This window comes from Cryptomeria japonica, chromosome 8 (genome assembly GCF_030272615.1).
Source record: "Cryptomeria japonica chromosome 8, Sugi_1.0, whole genome shotgun sequence".
In the NCBI taxonomy this organism is placed as follows: Eukaryota; Viridiplantae; Streptophyta; class Pinopsida; order Cupressales; family Cupressaceae; genus Cryptomeria; species Cryptomeria japonica.
Window position 1 is genome coordinate 634,816,493 of NC_081412.1, and position 25,302 is coordinate 634,841,794.

The 25,302-nt window shown below is 32.2% G+C and overlaps 1 protein-coding gene across 1 annotated transcript; it reads right to left on the minus strand.

Annotated features, from left to right (window-relative positions):
* Positions 1-7,745: 7,745 nt before the first annotated feature.
* On the minus strand, positions 7,746-24,955 carry LOC131857870 (receptor-like protein 19). The gene is made up of 5 exons (XM_059210642.1): positions 24,687-24,955; positions 9,144-9,204; positions 8,956-9,094; positions 8,332-8,742; positions 7,746-8,170 (listed from the first exon to the last, which is right to left on the minus strand). Exons 1-5 carry the CDS (start codon positions 24,953-24,955, stop codon positions 7,746-7,748), a joined length of 1,305 nt encoding a protein of 434 aa, XP_059066625.1.
* Positions 24,956-25,302: the final 347 nt, after the last annotated feature.

Consider the following 25,302-nt stretch of genomic DNA (forward strand, 5'->3'; position numbering starts at 1 on the left):
ATCAAAATTAAATTAAAAACTGAAAGAATACTATAACTAGTATGATTTTGTTGTGTAATAATATTCAATAATAAAATTTTAGAGATTTTATCTCAATAGGTAAGAAATTATATATTCACAAGGAAGTTATTCAAGAGAACGATTGTATTGTTTAGCGATGGTGAAATATATTTAAAATAATGATAAAATTTTGGAGCCACTAAATTTTGAAAAGTAACTAGTTCTTTAATCGCCACAGAAAATTGTAAGTTATCAATTACAAAATTATATTATACGTGTATATTTAGAATGTCACTCTTCAAAATATCTATAATATAAATGAATATATATTAAAATCAATATAAATTAAAATTATCCTAAAAATATAATAAAAAATATGAAAAACTAATGTCTTATTAATACTATCCCTCACACTGGTTGGCTGAAGCTGAATATCGTCGGATCTTCTCGTGGTAACCAGGGTCAAGCAGCAGGGGGCAAAGTGATTAGAGACTCACGTGGCAACCTCATCCTTTCTTGTGTGGAAAATTTTGGTGCTCAAGCTTTGAGACTGGCTGAAGTGGCAACGATCTATCATGGGTTAATTGTAGCAAGGGAAAAGGAGCTTCGATGCATCATTATTGAAGGCGATTCTTGCAATACAAGAATGATGCTTAAACGTGTGGCTAAACCAAGCTATAAATCTAACTCGCTATTATCAAGTTTCATGCTCTCCATCCTACTCTCAGAGATGTCAGGTTCTACCATGTGTTGTGGGAAGAGAACTATCTAGGGGACAAGTTTAGGCATGTATGTTAATGATTTTGAAATTTGGATTCACTTTTACGAAATCCTGATAGAGGCTTGTGGCATGATTTTGAAGGGCTTGTTTATTAATGATGAATGATCCCAGCCTTTTTAGTACTTTTCTTTCTTTCGTTTTCCATTCCTTACTAGCTAACGCAGCGAGATTTAAATTTTGTTGGTACCACTTACCACTATATTCTCTAGGCTTGTCGCTTTCTCAACCTAGTTTTCTTTTCTACGGATATGGGTGGTGATTTGATTTAGATCGAACCCAAAAAATTCTCTAAATTTAAGATTAATCAAGATCTTTGGAATAAGGTGATTAAGGAAATCTAGATACTTATGCGGAGGGGATGACCAACCATGATATTTAGCTATCTACAACATTTGTTCATGTCTAGGATAATGGTACTATTAAGATTGGCAGTGTCACCTTTATGGTTTCAATGGAGACCGTAGCAAAGGTGATTGGGCTATCCCTCGATGGAGTTTCATTTCCCAAAAAGAAAAAAGGGAATCATAAAGAGGACTTTGATCGTTTCTTTAAACCTAGGGAAAGGGTTTCCAAGCTTCAAAGTGGTTATATTAGAGAAGAACTAACAGATATTTGGAAGGAGTAAGCTATATTGTTTATGAAGTACTTCACCTTAGAAGAAAGGAAAGTAGGCTCCATCTGTAGAAATTCCCCATGTTAAATCATCTCTATCATGGGGTAAGATTGAGTTTTTCCTTCTAGGTTATATCATCTTTTTCTCAGTCCGTTTCTAAAGCCATTATTAAAGATTAACCCCCACTCCATTAGGGCTTCATTTATAGATTGTATAATTTCTAACCAACTTTATCCCCCTCTGGTGGGGTCCCTTCTATTGAGATTGGGTTCACCTATGATGCCAATTTATATGTAGATCTTATTGTTACTCCCTCTAATTCAAGGTAGTGTCTCATTTGGGTTCTAAAATGGCCAATAGGAAAATACTTGCTAGAATGGCCAAATTTAAGACCATTTTCACCACCAAAAAGGATCAGGATGTCCATGCTCAACCTCAGATGCAACAAAATATAGATATTGTTGAATATTTTGGCTCTGAGCCTCTTTCATTGTATGATTCATACTCCTCAGGCACCATGTCGTTTGATTGGTTCCCTGCTAAAATTGGTGCTAACACTAGCCCTTCCCCCATAACCCCTCCCTCCTCTACTAATACTAAACCACCGAGCTCTATCTTGGTTCTAACTAACATTGTGAAGGACCTACATGAGGATATAAAAAGACGAGACAACCTATTAAAATGGCTCTTTGCAAACATGAATGTGGTCATTAAAAGATCAACCAACTGGATTCAGTGGCTAAGGCAAAGGCCAGGGCTAACACTTGGGTGGACAACTTGGATGAGGGCATAGTTTGGAGAATTGTCAATGATCTTGTTGGCATATTGGGGCTAGTGGGTAGAAAGATTGATGATACAGACTCCAAGATCAAGATGCCAGGGACCAAACTTGAGCTGGGCCAAGAGGTCAAGAAAACCTAGGAGGCCCTTAAAATAAAATTGGGGAGGTAAACCTTTCTTGTAAGAACATGGATAGTAATCATAATGCCTCCCTATAGGCTATCCAGGGTGAGATGGAAAGGAAAAGGGAAAACAAAAGAAAACACATCGAGTCCCTAGCCACAGTCTTTGGCCCCATGTCATCTCTAGTGAAATCCACCCCTGACTTCATGTTGGTCTCCCCTAGCTCTAAGATTGGGTCAAGTAAAAAAGTTTTTTTTTTTTTATAAAGTGCTTAGTTTGTGCCAAGTTGGCAAGAAGGCTACCCCCATATAGTAGACCATCTCTTTGTGTCTATGTTGGGTGGTTTTTCTATGTTTTTTCATTATTTCAATTCTTCTTTTTTTGTTATTCTTTTAGTGTATTTGTTGGATCTCTATTCACCCTACCTGTTTTTTCTTATTTTTTGGGTGGGGGAATTTTTTATTGGTTGCACATCCCTCGTGTGCTCTTGGTGTCTCTTTGCGGATAGGTAATGGTATGAGCCTATCTCACTTTTATTAATGAAAATAATATAATTATCATGCATATACAAACAAAATAAAAGTGTGGAGCACAATGTTGAACAATGAAGGGAACCTATGAGGAGAAACGCTAGAGTTTCTTCTTATGTAAGAGTTAGGGAAATACTAGGGTGGCCTTATTAAGAGTGATAAGGTTTGTTTTGAGTTTGTTTTTTGGGGATTATTGCCTATTCGGGATGTTACTTTATTTGTTGTTGATGGTATTTAGGTGGATGAGGAGGCTCTCTAGAGTGAATAAGATGATGAGCTACTGTTAGATATACTCAATTAAGCCAAGTATCAAAATACCCACTTTGTCAAGTATTAAAATTTCCTCTATGTCCTTGCACCTACTTTTTTCATGTTCTTTCCCCCTCTTATGATTTTGTTTTTACCTCTTCATGGGTTAGATTTGGTTGAGGAGTCTTGTGTTGAGGTAGTCATTGGGGGCTAGAAGGGCTCTACTTTACAGACTTTTTTTTGAGGTTGTGGATGATGACATTGATCCTCCTTAGATGCCTATTTATTAATGCAAGTTAGATGTTGGGTCCTCTTCTCATTTAACTAAGGTTATTTATATTGTAGAGTTATTTTTGGTGTTGTCCCCTATTTTTGGGTACAGAAGGGTTTTTTTTCCTCTACCTAGTATTGGTTTGGGTTTCACCAAATTATTTCCTTCACCTATGAAGGCCCTCAATTATTAGAGTGTCTTCTCCTTCCAATACCACTGAATGTAATTTCTGAAGGATCTCTTCTTTGGATTCTTTTCACTCTACTCTTTATTAGATCCTTGGGCTTGCAAAACTTCTTCTAGGTTGCAGTCTTCACTCATTGGGAGGTTTCTTGGTCACAAGCCAAACATTGATTCTATCTATAGGAGCCCATTTAATAGATGGAATGGTTCAGACAGAATGTGTAATCTTTGTTGAACATATTTCTCATATTCTCCTTCAAATTATATGAGGGATTCTCTTGTGTTCTTTAGGGTGGTTCTTGGTTTTTTGGTAAGAATTCTCTTCACCTTCAAAGATGGTCTATTGATTTTAATGTTAGTAAATTTAATTTGATCAATATATGAGTTAAATTTTCATAACTCCCATTGGAATTCTAGAATTAACGTATCATCCAACGAGTTGGTGATGCAATTGGCCAATTCATTTATATTAATGATATCACAAAATCTAGAAGTTGTTTTCTTTTTACTATAATGTGTTTGTGTTGACATTGATTCAAAGTTACTCAACAAAGTTACATTGATCTATATATTGGTTTTTGGAAGTAGGGACTCTTTTGTCAAACCCCTCATAAGTTCCACTTCCATAGTGATGGGATTTCCTCTTGGTTTTGTCAAGAAGATTTTGATTCTATGCTCTTTTGAGAGCATCAAGAATAAGGGTTTTCCTCTACCTCATATAAAAGAGAATTAATACAATTCTTATCCTTGACATAATTATGGATGAAAATAGTATTTTGACTATCCTCCTAAAGCCAAGTGATGCAATATTTTTGTTTCCAAAAAACATCTTCACAAAGATCAAATTCATGAAGTCATTTCAATAAAGAAGACTCCTTTCGAAGGTGATCCATGGTCATACCATAATCTGTAATAAGAGAAGTAACATTATTCAACTAAGATTGAATCTGGCTTCGTCTATATAAATATATTCCAAAATCTAGAACTGTGCCACCTTTTGAGTTGGAATTTTATAAATTGGAGTAACTTGGAGAATTAGTAATTGGAATTACCACATGGATGTTTTTCCAAATTCCACCATTATGACATGTGTTCATAGAGAGCATGATCTTGTAGCCACATTAATTGAAATTTAAAAAAACACATGATTCTTCATAGGAAAAAGAGAAGAATTGAATCCAAATTTTCAGAAGTTGTGAGACACTTATCACTAATGTAATAAGAAGAAAAAAATAATAATCTCATCTTTTAGAAATTTATTCCAAAGAATGACAATTACGCAAGTAAAAGAAACATCAATAGGATTAACATCCATAAGATTGAGAAATGAAATATTGTTTTTAAAAAGGATAAAAGATTGATCTAGTCAACTAAGACCTCTAATAATGTCTTCAAGAGAAAGAATAGAATTAAAGTCTTCATCCAGAATCCATAGAAGAGAAACAAATAAAGTGTGCAAAATATATAAATTAGACCATAACCTAAGCTTATTGTAAAAATATGTTGGTGCATTAATGTCAGAAAGAAGAATAAGATCAGTAGAAGAAAAATATTTGTCCACCAAGGATAGTGAGTGCTTGGAAGCAATGAAAAATATAGAAGTAAGTTGATGAGGTCACTCCTCCTTTTCCCCCTATCACCCCCACATACTAACATTAGCATCCCTTTGACAAAGTGGAAGAAAGACTTTATATATCATCCATGGAAAGTTTAGTCTCCCGAAGGAACAAAATAACCATCTCATGAAGTTGAACAATATTGCAAAAAATTGTTTGATAAGAGGTGCTACCCAAAACCTTGCATTCCATGAAAGGATAATCATTAGTGAGAGTCAGTGAAATGCAAGTCCAGAGGATGAACATCATCCAATTCTACTAAAGCTTCACCCAGAAACTTTACTTTATTTTGATAACTTTTCCTCCCAACCTTACTATTCTTGTCCAAAGTATCTTTTTTGAGATTCTACTACTAAAGACCCAAAGGAAGAGGAATATTTTTCTTGAGATTCTCATTTGCGTGAACCATCCTACAACCATTAGGTAAAGTATAAGTAGGATAACTAAAGGGAACAACTGCAAAATAAGAAATAGATCAATTTGAAGGAATCCACCAAGTCATATTTGGAAGGAGCAGACATTTTATGATTAGTAGCCCAGTAATAAAATGCACACTAGAAGGAGCCAGGACTTCCTTAGATACATCAACAACAAAAGAAGAAGGACGCAAAGTAGAAATTTCTAAAATTTTGCCTAGCACATTTAAATTCATGTCATCAAACGTTTCTAAAACATCAAATATATTATTAAAATATCCTTTAGATAAACCTTTCTTCTTTCAAGCAACTTTTTTCACTTTATTCAAATCTCTTACAAGAATAAACTCAGTAGACTTCATACGCATATTAGACACTAGTTTGTTGCCCTTTACCATAGACATATACTTGGAAGACATAGAATATAAGGGACAAACATCAGAGGCCCTCTTAAGACAATTCCATACGAGATTCTCATAAACTTGGGAAAGCTAACACCTATTTAAGGAAGAGCTTCACAATCCAAGTGTTGAAACCAATGCAAGCTGCCTAGTTTGATCTCAATAGACTCTCGCAAGGGGTTATTAAGATCAGTATCCCCATAGATACGAGGATAAGAAGGAACCTTATGGATTTTATTTTATTTTCAAATTTCATAAAAGTGAGGCATTTATAATAAGAGGCTAGTTTTTATACTAAACATTATACAAAAATAATTGAAATTGAATTCAAATCATTATGTTTCTTTTTTAAAAATAGTAATATGAATTAAGTGAAATATTATGTTTTCATAATTGATATTAAAATTTTTGATATTATTTTAGATCACTATTATTCTCATACTAAAAATAGATAATGATGTATGATCTAAAATGTTGATCTTCAAAACTATTCTGCATAATTTAATTCAGAAAAATTAATTACAAAATATATTAGGTGGTCGATATAGTATTCTTGAATTCTTACATCTTAGATTTCAAAATGAGAGACGTGTGTGCGTGCACACACACACCCACACACACACATGAGATATATGATATCATGTGGTTTATAATTATAGTGAACATCAAATAGAGATTGTAAGTAACATGAAGAGATAGGTATATTCTTAAGATAAGATAAAATAGATTTTGTATAAATTAAGAGAAGGGTATATTTTAAGAAATAATCTCAAGAACTTTTTATAAACTCTAAGCAATTTTATTATAAAGAGACATAGAATTTGAGATGTTCTTTTTATGGTTATTGGAAAATGAATTTCTAGAGTGGATGATATTATTTTTTCCTAAATGCCATTTTTTTAAGGATAAGTAATTGTTTCATTAGTGATTTAATTGGTTGGATCATTATATCATAATAACTTTTTTATCATAGAAAGGTCAATCAGAAAATAAAAGATTTAAATTTTGAAATAGACAAGTTGAATTGAACTATCTATTGATAATTATTGATGGAAATTTAAATGATATATACTACCAAGTAATTAATAAATCTTTAAATAAAAATCTAACAATGTACTAAGAAAATAAAATAAGGTACTATAATTACATATTTACAATAAAAAAAAAAGATTTTTTATTTTTTACTTCATATACAAATTTACCCCTTACACATACATTTTACATATTAAATTAAAAATAATAAAAATAAAACATGTACAATTACGCACTAAAATAGTTAAAATCAAGGAAATTTATGGAATTTCCTATATTACGCCTGGCGATGTTTACATCATAGAAACACCAACGATTTCTGGCTCCCCTTATGCTTATTAAATTTTGTGTCCCTACACTAACAAAAAACTTACTCCATATACTAACAAAACAAACAGAAAACTTACTCCATATACTAACAAAACACTCTATACAATGCTATATACTTTTATCTATTCCCTCTTATACACCGATCGAGAGCTAAAATTACAACATCATACAAGTTGAAGGCTCTCTTTCTCACCCTCTTATTCAAAGTCAATATTCCAATCACAATAGAGAATCCCAAACCATAACTCAATCCAAGTCCGATTGCCCATCCTATCATTTCACCATCTGAATTCTCTGCTTCACCACTTCTCTCAATACTTGTGCAGTTGCCATAGCCAGAAGAGTTGTTGCAGACGGTTACATTGGTAAATGGAATCCCACTTAGCTTAGGATTGCCCAAGTAGGACGACTCCCCAAACGTTAGAAACTGCCCCCCGTGGGGTAAGATAGATTTAAGAACTGCAAATAACTCAGCAACTGAAGTTCTAATGGAATGTTGCCATTCAGCCTGTTTAGCGAGAGGTCCAAAGACTCTAGCTGATCCATGCGTCCCAATGTTTTTGGGATTCGGCCACTGAGATGATTCCTTGAAAGGTTAAGGGCTATCAAGCCTTGAAGAGATCCCATTTCGGGAGGAATGCTCCCAGTTAAGTTGTTGTTTGAAAGATCAATACATTTAAGAATGAAAAGAACTTTCACAAATTCAACATCCCAGCCTTTCCAGGAAATTTTAATCTGATTTGTATATGTAGCACCAATTGAAGTGTATTCTTCGAGATAGTCTGGATTACTTTGCGATGCATTGACCATTGCGAGCAAATTTGTAAGGCTTCTTGGAATGGGTCCTGAAAGGTTGTTGCCAGAAAGATCCAGAATTTGAAGATTCGGAAGGCCAATTACCTGGCGTGGGGAAGGGTGCCTTCCAAATCATTATTTCCCAAATCCAATACTTGCAGAGATCAGCCTTCTGAAATGGATGAGGGAATAACTCCTCTCAAATGATTACCATTGAGCTTCAATGTATGAATCTTTGTAATGTTGCCCCATTCTGCTGGTATTTTACCTTCCAGATGATTTTCTGCCAAATCTAGAGCACTAAGAGAAGAACTATTCCTGGTTAAATGAGGAGGAATGACACTGCTCAGCGTATTTTTTGAAAGGTCAAGAACCTGCAAATATGGAGTGCAAATAGAATCTGGAATCGCTCCGCTGAGATTATTCCGCGACAAGGATAAGAACCTTGCATTTTCAAGATACGCACCGATGTGACTAGGAATAGAACCATTAAACTGATTCATCGACAGATCCAGCAGATAAGCTCCAGCGAGAGGAAGAGGACGAGCACCTTTTAAGCTATTATTGTGCAAATCTAGATAGCCAAAATACTTGGGTAAGGTTAGTCTAGATGGCAATGACCCTGTTAATTGATTACAACTAAGGTTCAAACTACAACGGCTGGGTAAGTTCCATATCCAAGATGGAATATTGTTTGGATACTGTTAGCAGATAGGTCCAGAATTTCCAAGTTATATTGGGTCACAAGGAAGGATGGAATTCTATCTAAATTGCAAGAACCTAGTCTCAAAGAGGAAAGCTTAAACTGCGGAATCCATGTTGAGTCAATGTTTACAGTTAAGTGATTGTAAGAAAGATACGGCCACCCTTAAACAGCACACACTAAGCGTTGACCGCTTAGTATGGCAGGTGTGGGCCCATTCCCTTTGCCACCATCCGTTGCCGTTTGTCCCGTTTCCGTTAGCATTCAAATTCTAAAATTTCTCCCGCCCATTAAGTACAGTGAATTCAGTACGTGTGTACCAAAATGGGAGCTATGTGGTGAGCTGGCACGGTTGCAAATGCTCTGACAAACGTATGCAAACTGTGGAAGCACAGACAAGCCGCTGAATTTTAAATAATATATTTATTATTGATGGTCTCTTACTTTTTATCTAAAATTAAAATATAATATATATATATAATTTTTAAAATAAATAAATAAATATTATGTTCTAGAGAACATAATATATCTTGAGATGGTATCATTTTTTGAAATTTTGTAATTATTAAAGAAAATGTAAATTTTTGAAATATAATTTAATATTTTTATTTAAAATTTAAATAAAAACATAAAATGCATTAAAAATTTATGTCACTTTCATGTACTTCAAGTTTAAAAGTTAGACCAAAGGCTAGTGCTATTCATTTCTTTTATCATGATGTGTCACAGTACTTGGATTTCACCTAGTTGAATGTCCTTAATTTTAAATCAAGTTTTAGTTGATGTAACTCTAGTTCCTTAAATGATAACAATTAAGGTATTATACATTTTTAACATACTAATTCATAAAACATAACAAATTCCCTTACTCATATAAAGGGCTTGTTGCAATTGAACACTTGGTTAAACAAATAATTTTATTGGTCACATCACATGTCAAATTAAAGATAATAAATCCCTAAGGCATGCTAATTTATTTTAATTAGATTTACAGAGCCTAATCATCCTTAATTATGCACTATATTAAACCATTTAATAAACTAGTTTAATGAAGCATAAATTCAAGGATGATAGAAACATAATGTGTGCAACTTTGATTTAATTGGGTTTATGATTGAGGGCATATTTATTATGAAAATATTCCTAGTAAGCTCTATAACCAATTATAGATTGTCTCTAAGTTGATAAAAAATGGCTCTATAAACTTATAAATAATAATAGTGACTATAACTTGTTAATATGTAATGAGTTCTTAAGATATCCATTTAACTATACAAATAATTTAAATATTCCATAAGAAATAGTGAGAAACCACATGTGAGTGAATTGGAGCAACAAATTATGAACCAATTTTGAGGGTTTGGTAAATCATCATTAGCATAATCACCATGAATTTGATGAAAAATATAATTGAGAAAAAAACTAGCAATGGTTAGGAAAAATTCCAAGAAAAGATGGACAAAAAGGCAAGAAGAATCTTTCTAATTTGAACAACTCCATAGGAAGAAGTACACTTATACAAAAAGAATACATGAATATCATGAGTGGCAAAAAGGAAAGAAAAGAATGTCATTTTTTTTTAATAATCAATCATATCTCAACAAAAAATTTTTTTTAATAATGTCCATGAAAATAGTTCTTGAAACAGACTAATGAATCTTTCACCTTTCAAGAAAGGAAATCAACATTAAGAGAAGCAAGTGAGGCTAGGGAAAATTAACAATAATTCTATTCCATCAATCAAGATCCTCATCTAATAATTTGTGCCTAGAGAATGATATTCATATTTCATTTGGTTTGCTCTTGACTAGAGAATGAAATTCATCTTTCATTTAGTTTGCTCAAATTATAAATTTTATTGGCTCCTATCCTGAAAAAGGAAAATGAAAAATTAAATTGAAAATCAAATAGGAGAATCCTATACACTGAAATTCCTCTCAAGAGGATTCTTTCTAGTAGAATTATCTAATAAAATGGAAAGGGATAATGACCTTAATGGAGGGCCAAGGATGTCAAATGGTGTAGGCCTCTTCTTGAAAAATTGTCAATTGTTTTGACTTATTAGATCTTAAAATCCAATAAATTTCAATATATTTAGAATTTATAGTCTTCTTCAAGAATAGTGGTAATGCACAATCTTGGAGTAGATTGACATTTCACTTTAAAAAAATTGAAATCTTAGATGAATTAATTGTGTAGGGAGATTCAAGGATTTATGCAAGGGTATGTATAAGGAGAGATTTGTCCAAATGCTAATCAAATGTATAATTTAATATAGCTAGCTATAATTAGTTTATAGGAAGTTAGGTTAAACCAATCTTTTGTACATGCACTATAAATAAAAAATTCATTACAGAAAAAATAATAGATAGAATATCTCACAAATTTTTTAATGAAATGATACAGAAAAGAATTAGGCAAGCCTAAGGAATAAAAAATCAACACAACACAAATATTAAAGGAAATGATGAGATTATAAATATCCTAAATAAACTATTTGATCCGTAAAGTAGTGCCTTCAAATCAATTAGCATTGAGATTGTTAAAAGTTGCTTTCTTATTCTTCTTTGGATAATACAGATGAAAATTTCTCTTTTTTCATATATATTGAAGAATGAAATTGTCCTCCTCTTTCTTTATTGGTAGAGAACAAGAGTTATCATAAGAACCAAGGACTAAGGGGTATCCAAATTCACCCGAGGCACGATCTTGACCTCATCCTATTTCAAGATGTTGGAGCCATGCACTTAGCAAGACTTGATCCTTGATGGGTTCATTAAGAACCATTCAACTTCACCAACAATTCAAGGGCCCATTGACTATAGTTAATAATTTCAATCCTTTTCTTCATAAGAAACATCTATTTAATATAATCGAGTCAAAGTTGCAGAGATAGCATCCATTTTCTTCTTAAATTGATCAAATTGCTTCACTAATATATTGAAGATTTAAAAGTATAAGTAGTAGTGGCATGAGAAGCATGGGTGGAATATTTTTGTTTACTCAAGATGCATTTAAATTGTTGCTTTTGGAAGCCTTGTAATTTAATTAATTTGTGTTTTTGTTATCATCTCATTCTCCAAGATTTTTAATGGAGGATTTGTAAGAAAATTAAATTGAGGTTGTGGAAACCCCACAAGGAAAGGTTCAATTTAGTTTCAGAGAAAAATTCTAACTATAATGTTGCTTGATTGTTACAAAATAGTAATTTAGGTTACATATAATTGGGTTGAATGGTAAGAAACAGTTCTTATGATAAGAAAAAGAACTTGCATTGTTATTACAAATGAACAAAATTGTCTTTTAGAACTATTAGGTAGGTCATAATGGCAGAACATGGGAGAGTGTTTGTTTTGCTCAAGAAGAAATGGAGCAAGTGGGTATCCATGGTATCATTTAGAAATATGGATAATACAATGTTGTTTCGAGGGTATCTTTCAAAATTGCAAAGTATTGTAAAGCTATTGATAAGCTCAAAAACTATCTGCCCATGGCTTGTCCAATGCAATCTTTTATAGAACTTGGTGGATATAAATGAAATCTTTTGTTTATATCCCATTCAGGGCATTCCATGAGAAGATATTTCTATTTCTCTGAGGAATTTTGTCAAACAGATCAGGTGCCTTTCCTATGCTTATAGATTTTGCATATCCTGCAATCATGGCCTTCTGTCAATCAGTTCATGTCCCTCGTCTTTGCTTAAACATTTTGCACGGATATTTAAAAGGGTAGTCAAGACAGTTGCAACTAAAGGATCTGAATAAATTCTTGTGATGGATGTCCATCCCCTGTTCCAAAGCTCCCATTTTCGCAGAGGCTGAGAGGAAGCTAGCAAAGGTTGCGATGTCTGGCTTTACACCTGCCCATCTCATTTGGTTGAAATCGTCTTATCCTTTTCAAGAAATGGATCTTCTCCATACCCTGCAATCACAGCATTCCGTGAGACCATATTTCTTCAAGGCATTCGGTAAAACCGTTCACGTACCTTGTCTGTGCTTCCACATTTTGATTGAATCTCTACCATAGCGTTTCCAACTATGATATTTGATAATTATCGGGCTGTGTTGTGCTGGGCTGTAAAAATCCTTGACCATTTCATGACAACAGTGATATAAATGGGAATCATTGGGTGGGAGTAAAGTTTGAATTCAAACATTAACGGTGCTAAATGGGACTCGACGGAATGGATTTGGGAGAAGCTATGGGCCCACACCAGCCACCTCCTCTCCATGTGTAGGAATTGAATCCGTGCCAAGAAGTTTTCTTTAAGGGAGGGGGCATGCAATTGCAGGGGAAGTGAAATCGAGGAGAAGATTTCTTTCAGGGAGGAGGCATGCAATTGCAGGGGAAGTGAAGTAGAATAATATTGTTATGTTTGCAAATGCAACTCTGCCACATGAAAACATAGCTTCCATTGTTTTGGAAACTAAAATTCTTATTATCTTTACTATGAAAGAAAAGAGATGATCAGAAATCATGTGAGAAGAATGATGAATATATCGCTAATTGTGGTTAAGTGTTGTTGTGTGAAGAGTGCCGCGTATGCAAAGAGCCACATCAACACAGTAACATTTTTGTCATTTTCAATGGGTGGAAAAGTCATGTGAAGGTAAGGCACAACAAATTCGAGGGTCCTGGAGCGATATTTCCAATTTGAATGTGATGGGTATCGTGTAAAACAAGAATATGGCATGTCAATATAGAAAATTAACTATGTAAATTGTGACTATATGTTTTTTATTCTAATTATTTCCAACATTGACCGACAATTTTTTATTAGACTTAAATCTCGTGCATTTTATTTCCACAAATATTTGTATCGACCAAGAAAAACTTTCACATAAAATTGAGATCGCTAGAAAACATAGACCAGATCATATGACTCACACAAAAATAGAACATACTTCAAAAATATAAGAATATTAAAGAAATTAGGAGCACAAACTAAATTTTCGAAGTTGAGATATCTCCAAGAAAAGCATTTTTTTCTAAAATCTATGTTGAATATCAAGCAACATTTTTAATTGTGATTTATTCATGTGATCTTTGAACACTAAGATATATTTGATAACAAGTTAAATTATATAAAATTTAATTATATATCTGAATAATTTTGTATAAATTTTAACTATTTATCATTATAAAAATTATATAGGTAATAGAGTTTTGATAAAAAAATAATTATATTTTATGATTAAAAAATTAAATATTATTATATCGTAATCAAATCCAAGTTTCTAATATATTTTTTTTTAAAAGTTTGTGAATTTCATATATTAAAAAAAAATCGTACATAGAGTAGAAACATCGTTTTTGTCGAAACTCATCCAAGAATTGGCAACAAAATTATAAATTGCTTTGTTTTAATTTTTTCTTTAGTTTTGCTAATGTTTATATTTATCCATATTGAAATAGAAAAGATTGTACTAGGCCTAATTTGATTAGGTTATCTTTTATGTGTTGATTAGTATATGTCCTACATAATTTTACATTGAATTTCAATGATTTTATCCTAATTTGATTTAATCTCCGTGCATCTCAAAGGTATGAACATAATCAATAATCTCCACAATTAGTTAGCATGATTTTTTCATAGCTCGTGAAGAATTGATATTATTACTTTTCATTTTAACAATGCATATTTATGAATCGACAGTTTGATTTTAAGTGAGTGTGATCCAAATTTTCATTGAAAAAAAAAACCACAATTAAAAACAAAAGTAATCATATCAAATCTCCACCATTCATCACTCTAGACTAGACCCACAAATGCATAATTCGCATAGGTCACTTGCGTGCATGCATAATTGAACCTAACAATTCAAAATTGGATTGATAATTTCATCCCTTTTTTACCATTATTATTCAATTAAAGTCTAATTTATTCCACATTACAACCTAGGTTAGTGTTTGTAAGGACTAATTTCACTTCATTTAAATTATCATGAGATAATCAAAATAATATTTACATGAAAACATAATATAAAGATCATGTAACATCTTAGTAAGGGCATCATTAGCTTGCAACATCATTCTAGGTGTCCTACATACTTGCTTAATGTCTTTAATCCTCGTGCATCACCATTGTAGATAATTATTTTTATTTATTTGTTTAATCTAGATTTACAGAAATAACATTTTTTCTTATAATAAAACTAGCTAATGATCTTTATATCCATAAAACGTTTTTAAAAAAATACAATTCATTTTTTTTCTTTCTTAAATGTTAAACATAATCTAACTTCTCATACATATTGCACAACTCATCATATCCAACCATATTTCATATACTTAATATAAAATATAAACTCAACTTATTGAATAATTATTGTCTGTATAAAAATGTGTTTACCAAATTTATTCAAGTGGTTTGTCAATCAAACTCTCAGATCAAATTTATGACCTCTAGAACTTGGGTCTCTTGAAATGGGAAATATAAAAATGTATTGGAATATAAATGAGTTGTAAAATTACATGTGTTGGTGTGTGTTTTAACACATCATAGGGAATCTTGAATTAAAAATAATTTGGACACCACTTTTAGCTGGTTTTACCTCATGGCTTTGTAATACCATTTGATAGTTTCTTGTATTTTATATCCTATAAACTAGCTACTTGAGATGGAGGTTATGTGTAAGAGTCTTAAATATATTCAATTACCATTGGATGTCTAGTTAGTGATACTTCTATGAGAAACTTGTTATGCAAGTATATAGTATTACTTTGTTTATTTTTAAATAATAAACTGGGTATCTTTAAAGTGTACTATTTTTCTTTTGGAAGGATTTTCCCCATGTAAATCATTGATTTTGGTATAGATGTCATTCGTTATATCCTATAAATTAGGTATTCAATTACCTTTGGATGTCTAGTTAGTGATACTTCTAAAACCCAATAAAAAATTAACCAAATAGTTGCTTAACACATTTTACCCTACACTATTCTAGCACATAAATTCATCAAATCATGAATGTTGATAACAATAATTTCAATATCATTGAGAAGAATCAAATAGTAAAATAATAGTATAATATTGTAGCATCATAAATTGTACACCCTTAATTGGGTGGTACAATTCCATGCTTAGGTTAGCACCCACCTTAGTGTGTTGCATTTTACATTTTAAATCCTCTTTAAGCATTTAATTAATCAATTTAATTAAATCTAAAATCCTCTTTTATCACTTCACACATCATAAAAATGGGCCCTTAACTATAAGTGTGCCCCTTTTTATTTTTTATTTTTTTAATTAATTCATTCATCAAAGCCCTAACTATGTTCTATTTCGACCTTCAAGGCCTGATTTCACATATCTAAACATCTTGAATCATCACATCGAGTTGGGGATCACCTTATAATCATGATACCTTGCATCCCTAAAAATTTGAAAAAAAGTTGGTCAGACCGATGTGGTTCACATCAATCCCTACTTTTTCTCCTCGAATTTTAGGATCATGTTTTGGAAATATTATAATGTTTAAAATCAAATTGGTGTGAAATTATATGATTTCTAGGTCAAGCTATGATCAAAACTAAAGTTATGGTTTCATACATATAACCTTTCCTTTCCTCATTTGAAGGATCCGACAACTCTAGCAATTGAAGGAGCCTCTTATGAAGTGAAACTATAAGTTTATGTGAAGTATTCAATTAGAAAATCAAGCTTCTTATAAATTCTACATCAACCATTTTCATCATCAATTGAAGCTTTAAAGATATTGAAGAATAATAGGAGATATCTGACTGTTGATTCGCTTGTACCTCTCCCTTAGGGTTTGGTATGATTTCATGTTATTTTTATATGTTTGTATGAGTTTCACAATACTTATTTTCAGACCTATATTGTTGCTTTAGATCAAGTTTTGTATTTGTGATTTGAAGCATTCTCATTTACATCATGTTCATTTAGGGTTGTATGCTCATATCATAGGATAGAACTCTTATTCTTATATTTTAGTACATTTAAGATCTTATACACACATAAGGTTCTTTCACACACATTTTCAATACATTATTGGCTATTGTGGAGGTAAAAATCACCAAAACAAGGGGTTTGACTAAGGTAAAACACTATATAGCCACCCAAACACCATTTTTCAAGTTGCAAGTGCAGGTAAAGGAATCTGATGGATGCATGATCTTTTGGAAAGATAGAACTCACAAGTGTAGTCCCAGATCCAAAAACAGGCCCCAAAAGACTAGGACCAAGGCACCCAACACCCTAGTCCACAATATTTTTCTGTAGTTTTTAGCAGTTCAACTTACAAGGATCTTAATCTATAGTTTTTAGGATTCCAGCTCAGTGCAGTATTAGGGACCACGACACCTAGCACCCTGGTCCTGCTCAGTCATGCTCAAATTTTGGTGATAGGTGCACGTCTGAGTTTAATTTCTTATTCTATACTTTGTATCTCAATGTTAGATCTAGATTTTTATGTATTTCAATTTACATCTACACTTTTAGTCATCTCCCTAGCTTAATCTATCATATAATTATATTTTACACATCTCCTCTTCATAGAAGAAAACAAATATAGACCCTAAAGATATTCCTTGAGTCTCTCTTGCAAGAAGTAGTCAAAGTGAATCATCTCCTTAGGCTCTTTTGTATTCCAATGTGTGCATGAGAGTGGGATTAGGTCTTAGTCCCAAAGAGGAAATCTTAAACTATGGAATTCATGTTGAATAAATATTTACAATTAAGTGTTTGGTAGAAGGATACGACTCTTTAAGTCTGGTGAGATTATCAAATATAGAAAGGGAAATGAAGCCACTTAAACTATAGGAGTTGATCCAAAGGCTTCTTAAGTTAACAAGATTTGAAATTGTAGATGTAATCATACCATTTGGTTAATTGGTTATCAATAATCCCCTATTTATCCTGATATCAGGCATATACAGGAGCTATCTTAAACCATAGGCATCAATATGTCTCAAGACAAATGCATCTAACTCAGGAACTAAATGTTGCATCGAGGGAAACCACTCATGACACTGGAGAACATCTAATCTCTCTTATTTACATAGACAATGTTGTCTAAGTCAATCATCATTTATCAATTCATCTATCCTATCTATCAAGGAATCTATTTATCAAGCTTTTCATCAGAGACTAAACCGGTCTCTTTGAGCTTCTATCCAATCTAAAACCATGAATCATGGTTATCAATCTATCAATCACATCATCTATCTATCTTGACACATCAAAAATCATCGATTCATCAAACAAAATTGCCTTAAGACATAATTGTACAAGGTAGAAATGTAAAAGCGCTAAACCAAACCACAAAAACATGAAAACTTTATGTATTTGCACTAAAACAAACAAAAGCGCTACAACATGTAATGAATGCATGACAACTTTGAGTGAAAGTGTAAAACTAAGCAAATGCGCTATATAATCTAACAAATGAATGAAAAGATCGAGTGTATGCACAAAACTAAATGAATGTGTTGTCAAATCCGACAAATATGAGAAAACACATAGCGCATGCGCAAGAACAACAAATGTGTGAAAAAATTTAACAAAAGCATAAATACTTTGCACAAAAGTGCCAGAAAATGAAAGCGCAAAAAAAAAAAGTAAAAGCGCTAAAAAATCAAACAAATGCGCTAAATCAAAATCGAAAAAACATAAAAAATTTAAAAACCTAACTAACACATTGGAAAAATCAGAAAATCGTACAAATTGAAATGCAAGGATAAGTTTAGGGTACCTACCGGGGCCCCATACACAGTCGGTCTCTGGTATCTCCGCACTCACTCGAAGTGGTGAATCGTGCATGGTACCACCATGGTGATAGCTTAACACTCCAAGTTAGCTCTCCTACTTTCACTCTCCAAAAAGACAAAATGCAAATAAGGTGGAAATGGGCCCAATGTGATTTAAATAATTACTTTTTTGATTTATTAAGGGAGTAATTAATTTTTAAAATTTGTGGGGAAATTTTATTTTTCAAAAATAAATTTTAATTTCTAGGGGATTTTAAATCAAACTTTTTCATCATTTTATTGTGAGATTCATTGGTAAATCAAAAAATTCAAAATTTCATGATCAATCTCCCAAGGGGGCACACACTAGTGGCATTTTATCATCGATAGGGGCAAAAATATCGAGACTTGATTTTCTTTGAAATAATGTTGTTTCAACAATATTTCAAAGAGGGGCAAAATGTATACCCTCAAAACTTTATATGAATAATTAAATAAATATTTATTATTTATTTAGTTATAATTCCTCCATTAAAGAATTAAATTAAAAAAAATTAATTAATTTAATTCATTTAGTCTTTCTTCTAATTCAATCTTATTAAATATTTAATATTTAATCATGCACTATGCATTCTTCTAAGGTCTCCATTAATTAAATAATTTTATAATTATTTAATCTTCTTTTCCATCTCAACTCATCTCCACATCACTCAATGTTGCCAACTCACAATTTTGTTGCTAAATTTTTTATTAATTTTCAATTATTAAACAGCCATATTTATCTTCAACTTCCATCTCCTAAATAAAATAATGTGTATGTACACACATTTTCAACTCCCCTATATTCTCTCCAACATCCCTACATTCTTGGAGGAAGTTGAGTCCACTTGTCTCAACATCCCTAAATCTCCTCTAACCATCCTATATTCTCTCAAGTCTTCAACTCCAGTCAAGGTGAGCCTTCTAACACCTAGCCTCTCCTTCCACCTTTTTCTCTCACATTCCAAACAATCTCTTCATAGCCATCAATCTTGCAAGATTTAATCTCAATCATTGATCTCTGCCACATGGGAATTTTGCTCATAAATATCTATAAAAAGGGCATTCCCTAAGCATTCCAAGTCTAGTAGTCATCTAATAGTTATCTTGCATCCATGAGTTTTAGCAATCAAGCATTCTAAGAAAATTAGAAGTGTGCCTTTGGCTTAATCATTTTCATATAGTTTTTCATAATCATTGCAACTTGCATATCAAAAATCTAGTTATCGGTCCATTCATCAAATTTTCATCCTGGAAGCAACTATAGTGCAGTCTGAGAGCGAATATCTACAACCAAGTTCAAATGGTGATAGGACACAATGGGACAGTAAGTGAAGGCATAATGTTCTAAGTTTTAAGTCCTTTATAATTTCTTTCATTGGTAACTTTTGGAGTATTCTATAGGATTCTCTTGTTATTTGTGAAAACTAATCAATCTTGCAAGTTCACTTTTGAAGTATATTTCTAGGTTACACACCTTTAGTGAAGTTTTAGATTCCTCTAATTTGGTCATAACTACAAAGGAGCAAATAAATCTTATAAGCTCAATAGAGGGATAGAAAAAGGCACTAACAAGACAATCCTAGTAATACCAAGAGAAGGGAGACATCGTCAAAAGGGACATGCTCTTAATAAGTGAAAACAACCAAAGAAAGAGACCATAGTGAAATATTAACAATAGGAGTAGCAAGAGGAGTCTCCAATGAAGGATAAACAAGAAAATCAAAAGAAAAAACAACAAGATTTATAACCTAGCCTGCTAACTCCCACAAGGTTAAAGTTCGATTTGGAAAAAGAGACATCATGCTTTCATCAATAATATTAGTTTACAAAATACTTCTATGTAGGAGGAGAAACCCAAATCTCATAAAAGAGCCACAATTGTGTAGTTAATGAGAATTAATGAACTTCAAGAAAAGATAAGAGATTTAGCATCTACCATAGTTGATAAATATTATGGAGAGCTCTTGCACAGAGACTATTAGTTGACATAAATCAATCTAACCTACAAAAAATATACTTTTCTATCCCAAGGTTTTAATTTATAAGAAAAACTAGTGCAAGATACCATGAATGGTATTGTGAAGAATGTGACAAAATATGACCCCATATCACATCTTAAAAATACCCATTCAGGCTCAAACATAACTCACACATATGTGGAAAAAATACTAATTTCCCCACCTACACATATACACCTACACATACACATACACATGTGGAAACTCTTAGAATAGTATGCATTTATCTTTTTGTAAGGAATATGCCATAACTTGTCATAATTGTCATACAAGATAGAAGGTGCTCCTACACATTTTCATAACCATTACTACATGTTATCATAGTAATATATCATGTAGCTACCATAGCTATACCCTTCATCTGGAATGAGACAAATCTCGTTCCCCACTCTAATTCTATTTTAGCTTACATGCATTTCCTATGTCACTAAGAGAGGATAACTAAATATTTATCTCTCTTCTTTGTGTAGGGCATCCAATTACCCTCTCCATGATTGTTGGAGGCACAAAATTATTTCTCATAAAGTAATGAAATGAAATACATTATTCTTAGGATTGTAAGGTGAATCTCACCTAGCCCTAGAAACAATAACTATATTGAAGTGAACACCCCTCTTCATCAAGGAAATCACTAAGATTCCCTACAACAAGTGAGAGGGGATGTACATAATTGAGATAAGGACATTTTTTATTTTTTAATGAACTCCTGAAGAAAAAGGCTAGTAAGGAGGGAGTATATTCCCTTGTACATCCACTCTCATAATTCACTTCTATCTTATGCATCATTAGAAGCATAAAGTAAGCAAAAATCAATAGGTTATCCGTTGATAAAAGAAAGGACCCACACACAACTATGTGAAGGGTCATCCCCACTATCAATAACAAACTTATATGTCCATGAAGCCATCACAATATTTATCCTCGTACCTTCATTATACGACATGTAAAATAAAGTAACCTCTCTCTATATGTGGGATACAAAAGATGCAATATAGAGGCTATTAAGTTTAACTTCCAAAAAAAACACATTATCAAGTTTCCACTTAGTAATAGCATCATTCACTCCATATTTGCAATGAGGGATAGAAATCTCTCTTACATCCCACATGAGTCTAATGTTGTCATCCATTTATATATGATAACTTAAAATATGCAAAGGGTTATCAAGGACACTTGTATAACTATTTTGAACATTTCCAATAATGAGAAATCTACACAAGTTTGCTACACAATCTCATGACTAGTTGCTACTACAACAACCCCTAAAGGTACCATAGAATGGCCAATATAGAAATATTTGTAGTCCCATCTGCTAAAAACTACAAAAAGTGGATTATGGAACAAACAAAATATATGTAGTTCTTGGCCAATATAGCTATAAATAGTTTTGTCTATAACCATTAAATCTTTGTTAAATTAGTAAAATTTAAACTACTAAAATAAAGACATAATCTATATAAAAGTAAAATAAAATTTTGACAACATTGAAAATAGAAAATATTTTAAAAATATATTTTATTTTATGGTGATTAAAAATTTGTCTATTGTGCTCATGAGATTTTTTTTTTTAAATAGTAAAAGTAAATTATGGAAGATAAAAAAATGATGCAATCTATTTAATGATTTAGCAAGGTTATATTTTTAGAGGAATGATTTTTTTTTTATTCAAGGAAATTATATAGCTAAATGTGTTTTATTCATAGTAGTACTAATGTTCTATGGGTAAGGAAATTTTGAATGTTGGCTCCTACAAACATCAACTAAAATTGAAAATGAAATGAGAAAAAGTGAAAGAAATGACAAGAAAAATTAGCTTCAAGGATTGAAGCCAAGGAGGCTGCTTAGTGTAGGAGCTCATGTAGGAGCTAAAAACTCTAGGATCACCTACAAAAAAAATGATTCCTTCCACAAGAGAGTATGCTACATAATGAGATTTCCTCAATATTGAGATATGAGATATGGGATAGATTACAAATATACATTAGCCTTGCTTATATAGGCAAGGTGAGATGTAGGATGAGAAATTACATTATGACAATGATTAAATCCTCAATGTTAATATTAAATGTCTAGGTAACTAAAAATAAATGAGGTGAGCATGGCCCCATTATAACTAACTTCTACAATGACATCTAGGAACTAAGTTAACTTAACATGTGAATATGTCTCCTTACTAGGAATTTACAAGGTATGTGATCTTAATTAGGGACTAGATGTTATTCACTCATGTAAGAATTGGTCAAAAGTAGCCAAGATCTAGAGCCCAATGAATATCACAAACAAGAGAGACAAAATATTGATAAGAACAAATTGTATTCTCATCAAGATGCAAAACATGATCAACTAGATCGTTGGATTGCATACAATGTGAATGAGCCTACTTATAAAGGAAAGGAATGAGAGAACACAACCATGACATATGGCTCAATGAAATACAAAGGTAAGTAGGGGTAGGTAGGAGAAATAACAAAATATTCTGGACACTAAAGGTTGATCATCCACCGAAGGTAGAATGTGATAACAAGATAACACCACAAAAGGTGGACTTTCTCCTACAACCATCTTCCCTAGATGCACACTTGCCTGAGTGTCTCATATGCAAACTACAATGAATGCATTATCCTAAGTGTGAGATTTTGCCAAGATCAAGGGCACAATGAAAAGCACACAAAAGAGAGAAAATAATTTGACAAGAACAAACTGTATTCTCATCAATATGCAAATGATCAACAAGATTAACCAATACAATGAATATAGGCCTACATATATAGGCAAGGCCAAATGGATATGTTAGCACACAATCATGACATGTGGCTCAATGAGAAACAAGGGTAGGTAAGAATAAGTAGGGGTAGGTAGGAGAAATAATATAATATTCCACAAGAGGTGGATCACCCACCAAATGTGGAATGTAATAGCAAGATAAGACCATAAAAGGTGGAATTTCTCGTACAAGCTACATTTCTATGTGCACACTTCCCTAAGTGTCTCATATTCAAACTACGATGAGATGCATTATCCTAAGTTAATTGAAGTAATTTATTTTGAAAGAAAATCCATGATTAAACATAATTGAATCAAATTAGTACCAATAATGAATGGGTAACCAAAATTTCAATGTTTGACCATTGTAAACATTACCTAGAATATTGTAATACATTTTTAAAAATGGTTTTATAGATTTTGTCTTTAGAGGAAGGTTAAGTGTCCTTGATTTTGAAAGGAACGTCATAACTAAGTGCATTTGAGTTAAAGTAGTTTTAGTAGTAGATGGGTTGAAAAGTTCAAATTCTTGACCAATTTAAATCTCACCTTAGATTTTAATTTGGATAGTAATGGATGGGTAAGCAAATTTTCAATGCTTCCAATTCTACAAACATGACCTACAAATTTGAGGCAATGTGGTACTAGTACTAGATGGGTGAGGAAAGTTTCAATGTTTCACTCCTATAAGGATTGCATGAAATTTTGTACTACTATCTAGTAGGTTTTGTCTTTAGAGTAAATTTTTCTTTATTTTGAATAAAAAACTATGGTTAAATGCATTTGATACAAAGTAGTGCTATTAATAGATAAATAACAAAGTTTCAATTTTTTACCGAGCTAAATATCATTTTAAATTTTGAGACAAAGTAATACTTGTATTGGATAGGCAAGGAATGATGGAATGCTTCACCAATGTAAACATCACCTAAAATTTTGTATTATATTTTTCATAAATGACTTGGTAAGTTTTCTATTTAGAAGAAATAAAAAAAAATTATTTAAAAAAATTGCATGATTAAATATGTTTGAATTAAAACAGTACAGTATAATAATTAAATAAATAAAAATGTAATATTTCATCTTATTAGTCCCGCCTATCTATAGGCGGAAACTAATGTTTTCATCTTTGTCTATTAATTTGCTTTGAAATCCGTGACAACCAATCACATTTAATTATTTTTGGCTTTTCTCACATTTTCTAATGTTTTGCTATTTAATAGAATTAATAATTAAAATGAAATTAGTTTTTGCTTTTATCATTGGTTGTTGCCGTTAATTTTTTTTTTTCGAAACTATGATTAATTTCACAATTCTAAATTTTTTTACCTGTTAATTAAGAGAAGCTCTTCGGAAGAGGAATCCATGGATGAGTTTCGCAGAGTTATGAGTATAAAATCCAGCAACCTAGCAGCTACAGACTGACCAATAACTGTTCTAATCCGAGAGGATGATGTCACTGCAAGTAACTGAGCTGAAACAGAAGCAGGGCTAATATTTACAACACCTGGATGTCCTATTTTCTTGCGTGGCCTGCTACTGCCATGAAATAACCAGTTCTCTGGGTCGACCCTCCTTTTTGCGCTCCCCTTAACCATTTGATTTACAAGCGTTTGCTCTTGGGTTTTCAGTGCTGCTGTTCTTCGAATCCAGGAGATTCAGGGGTCGCTTGGTGAAAAATAAAATCTAGATGCTATTCCCCACAGACAGGGAAAGTACAAACTAATAATTCAGTAACAGAAATTTTTTTGATAAAGACTTTGATCGCTTGAATTTTTACTTTGAATCTGTAACTTCTCGGCCTTTTTTTCAATCTGTTGGTCTGAGCCCGATTACCGTCGTACCAACCTATAGGATGTCCGTTAAAATGTTTAGCCTACTTTTTTCCATTAAGGCGAGGAGCAGTTCATTGGTAAAAATACATTTTAATTTACAGACATATATC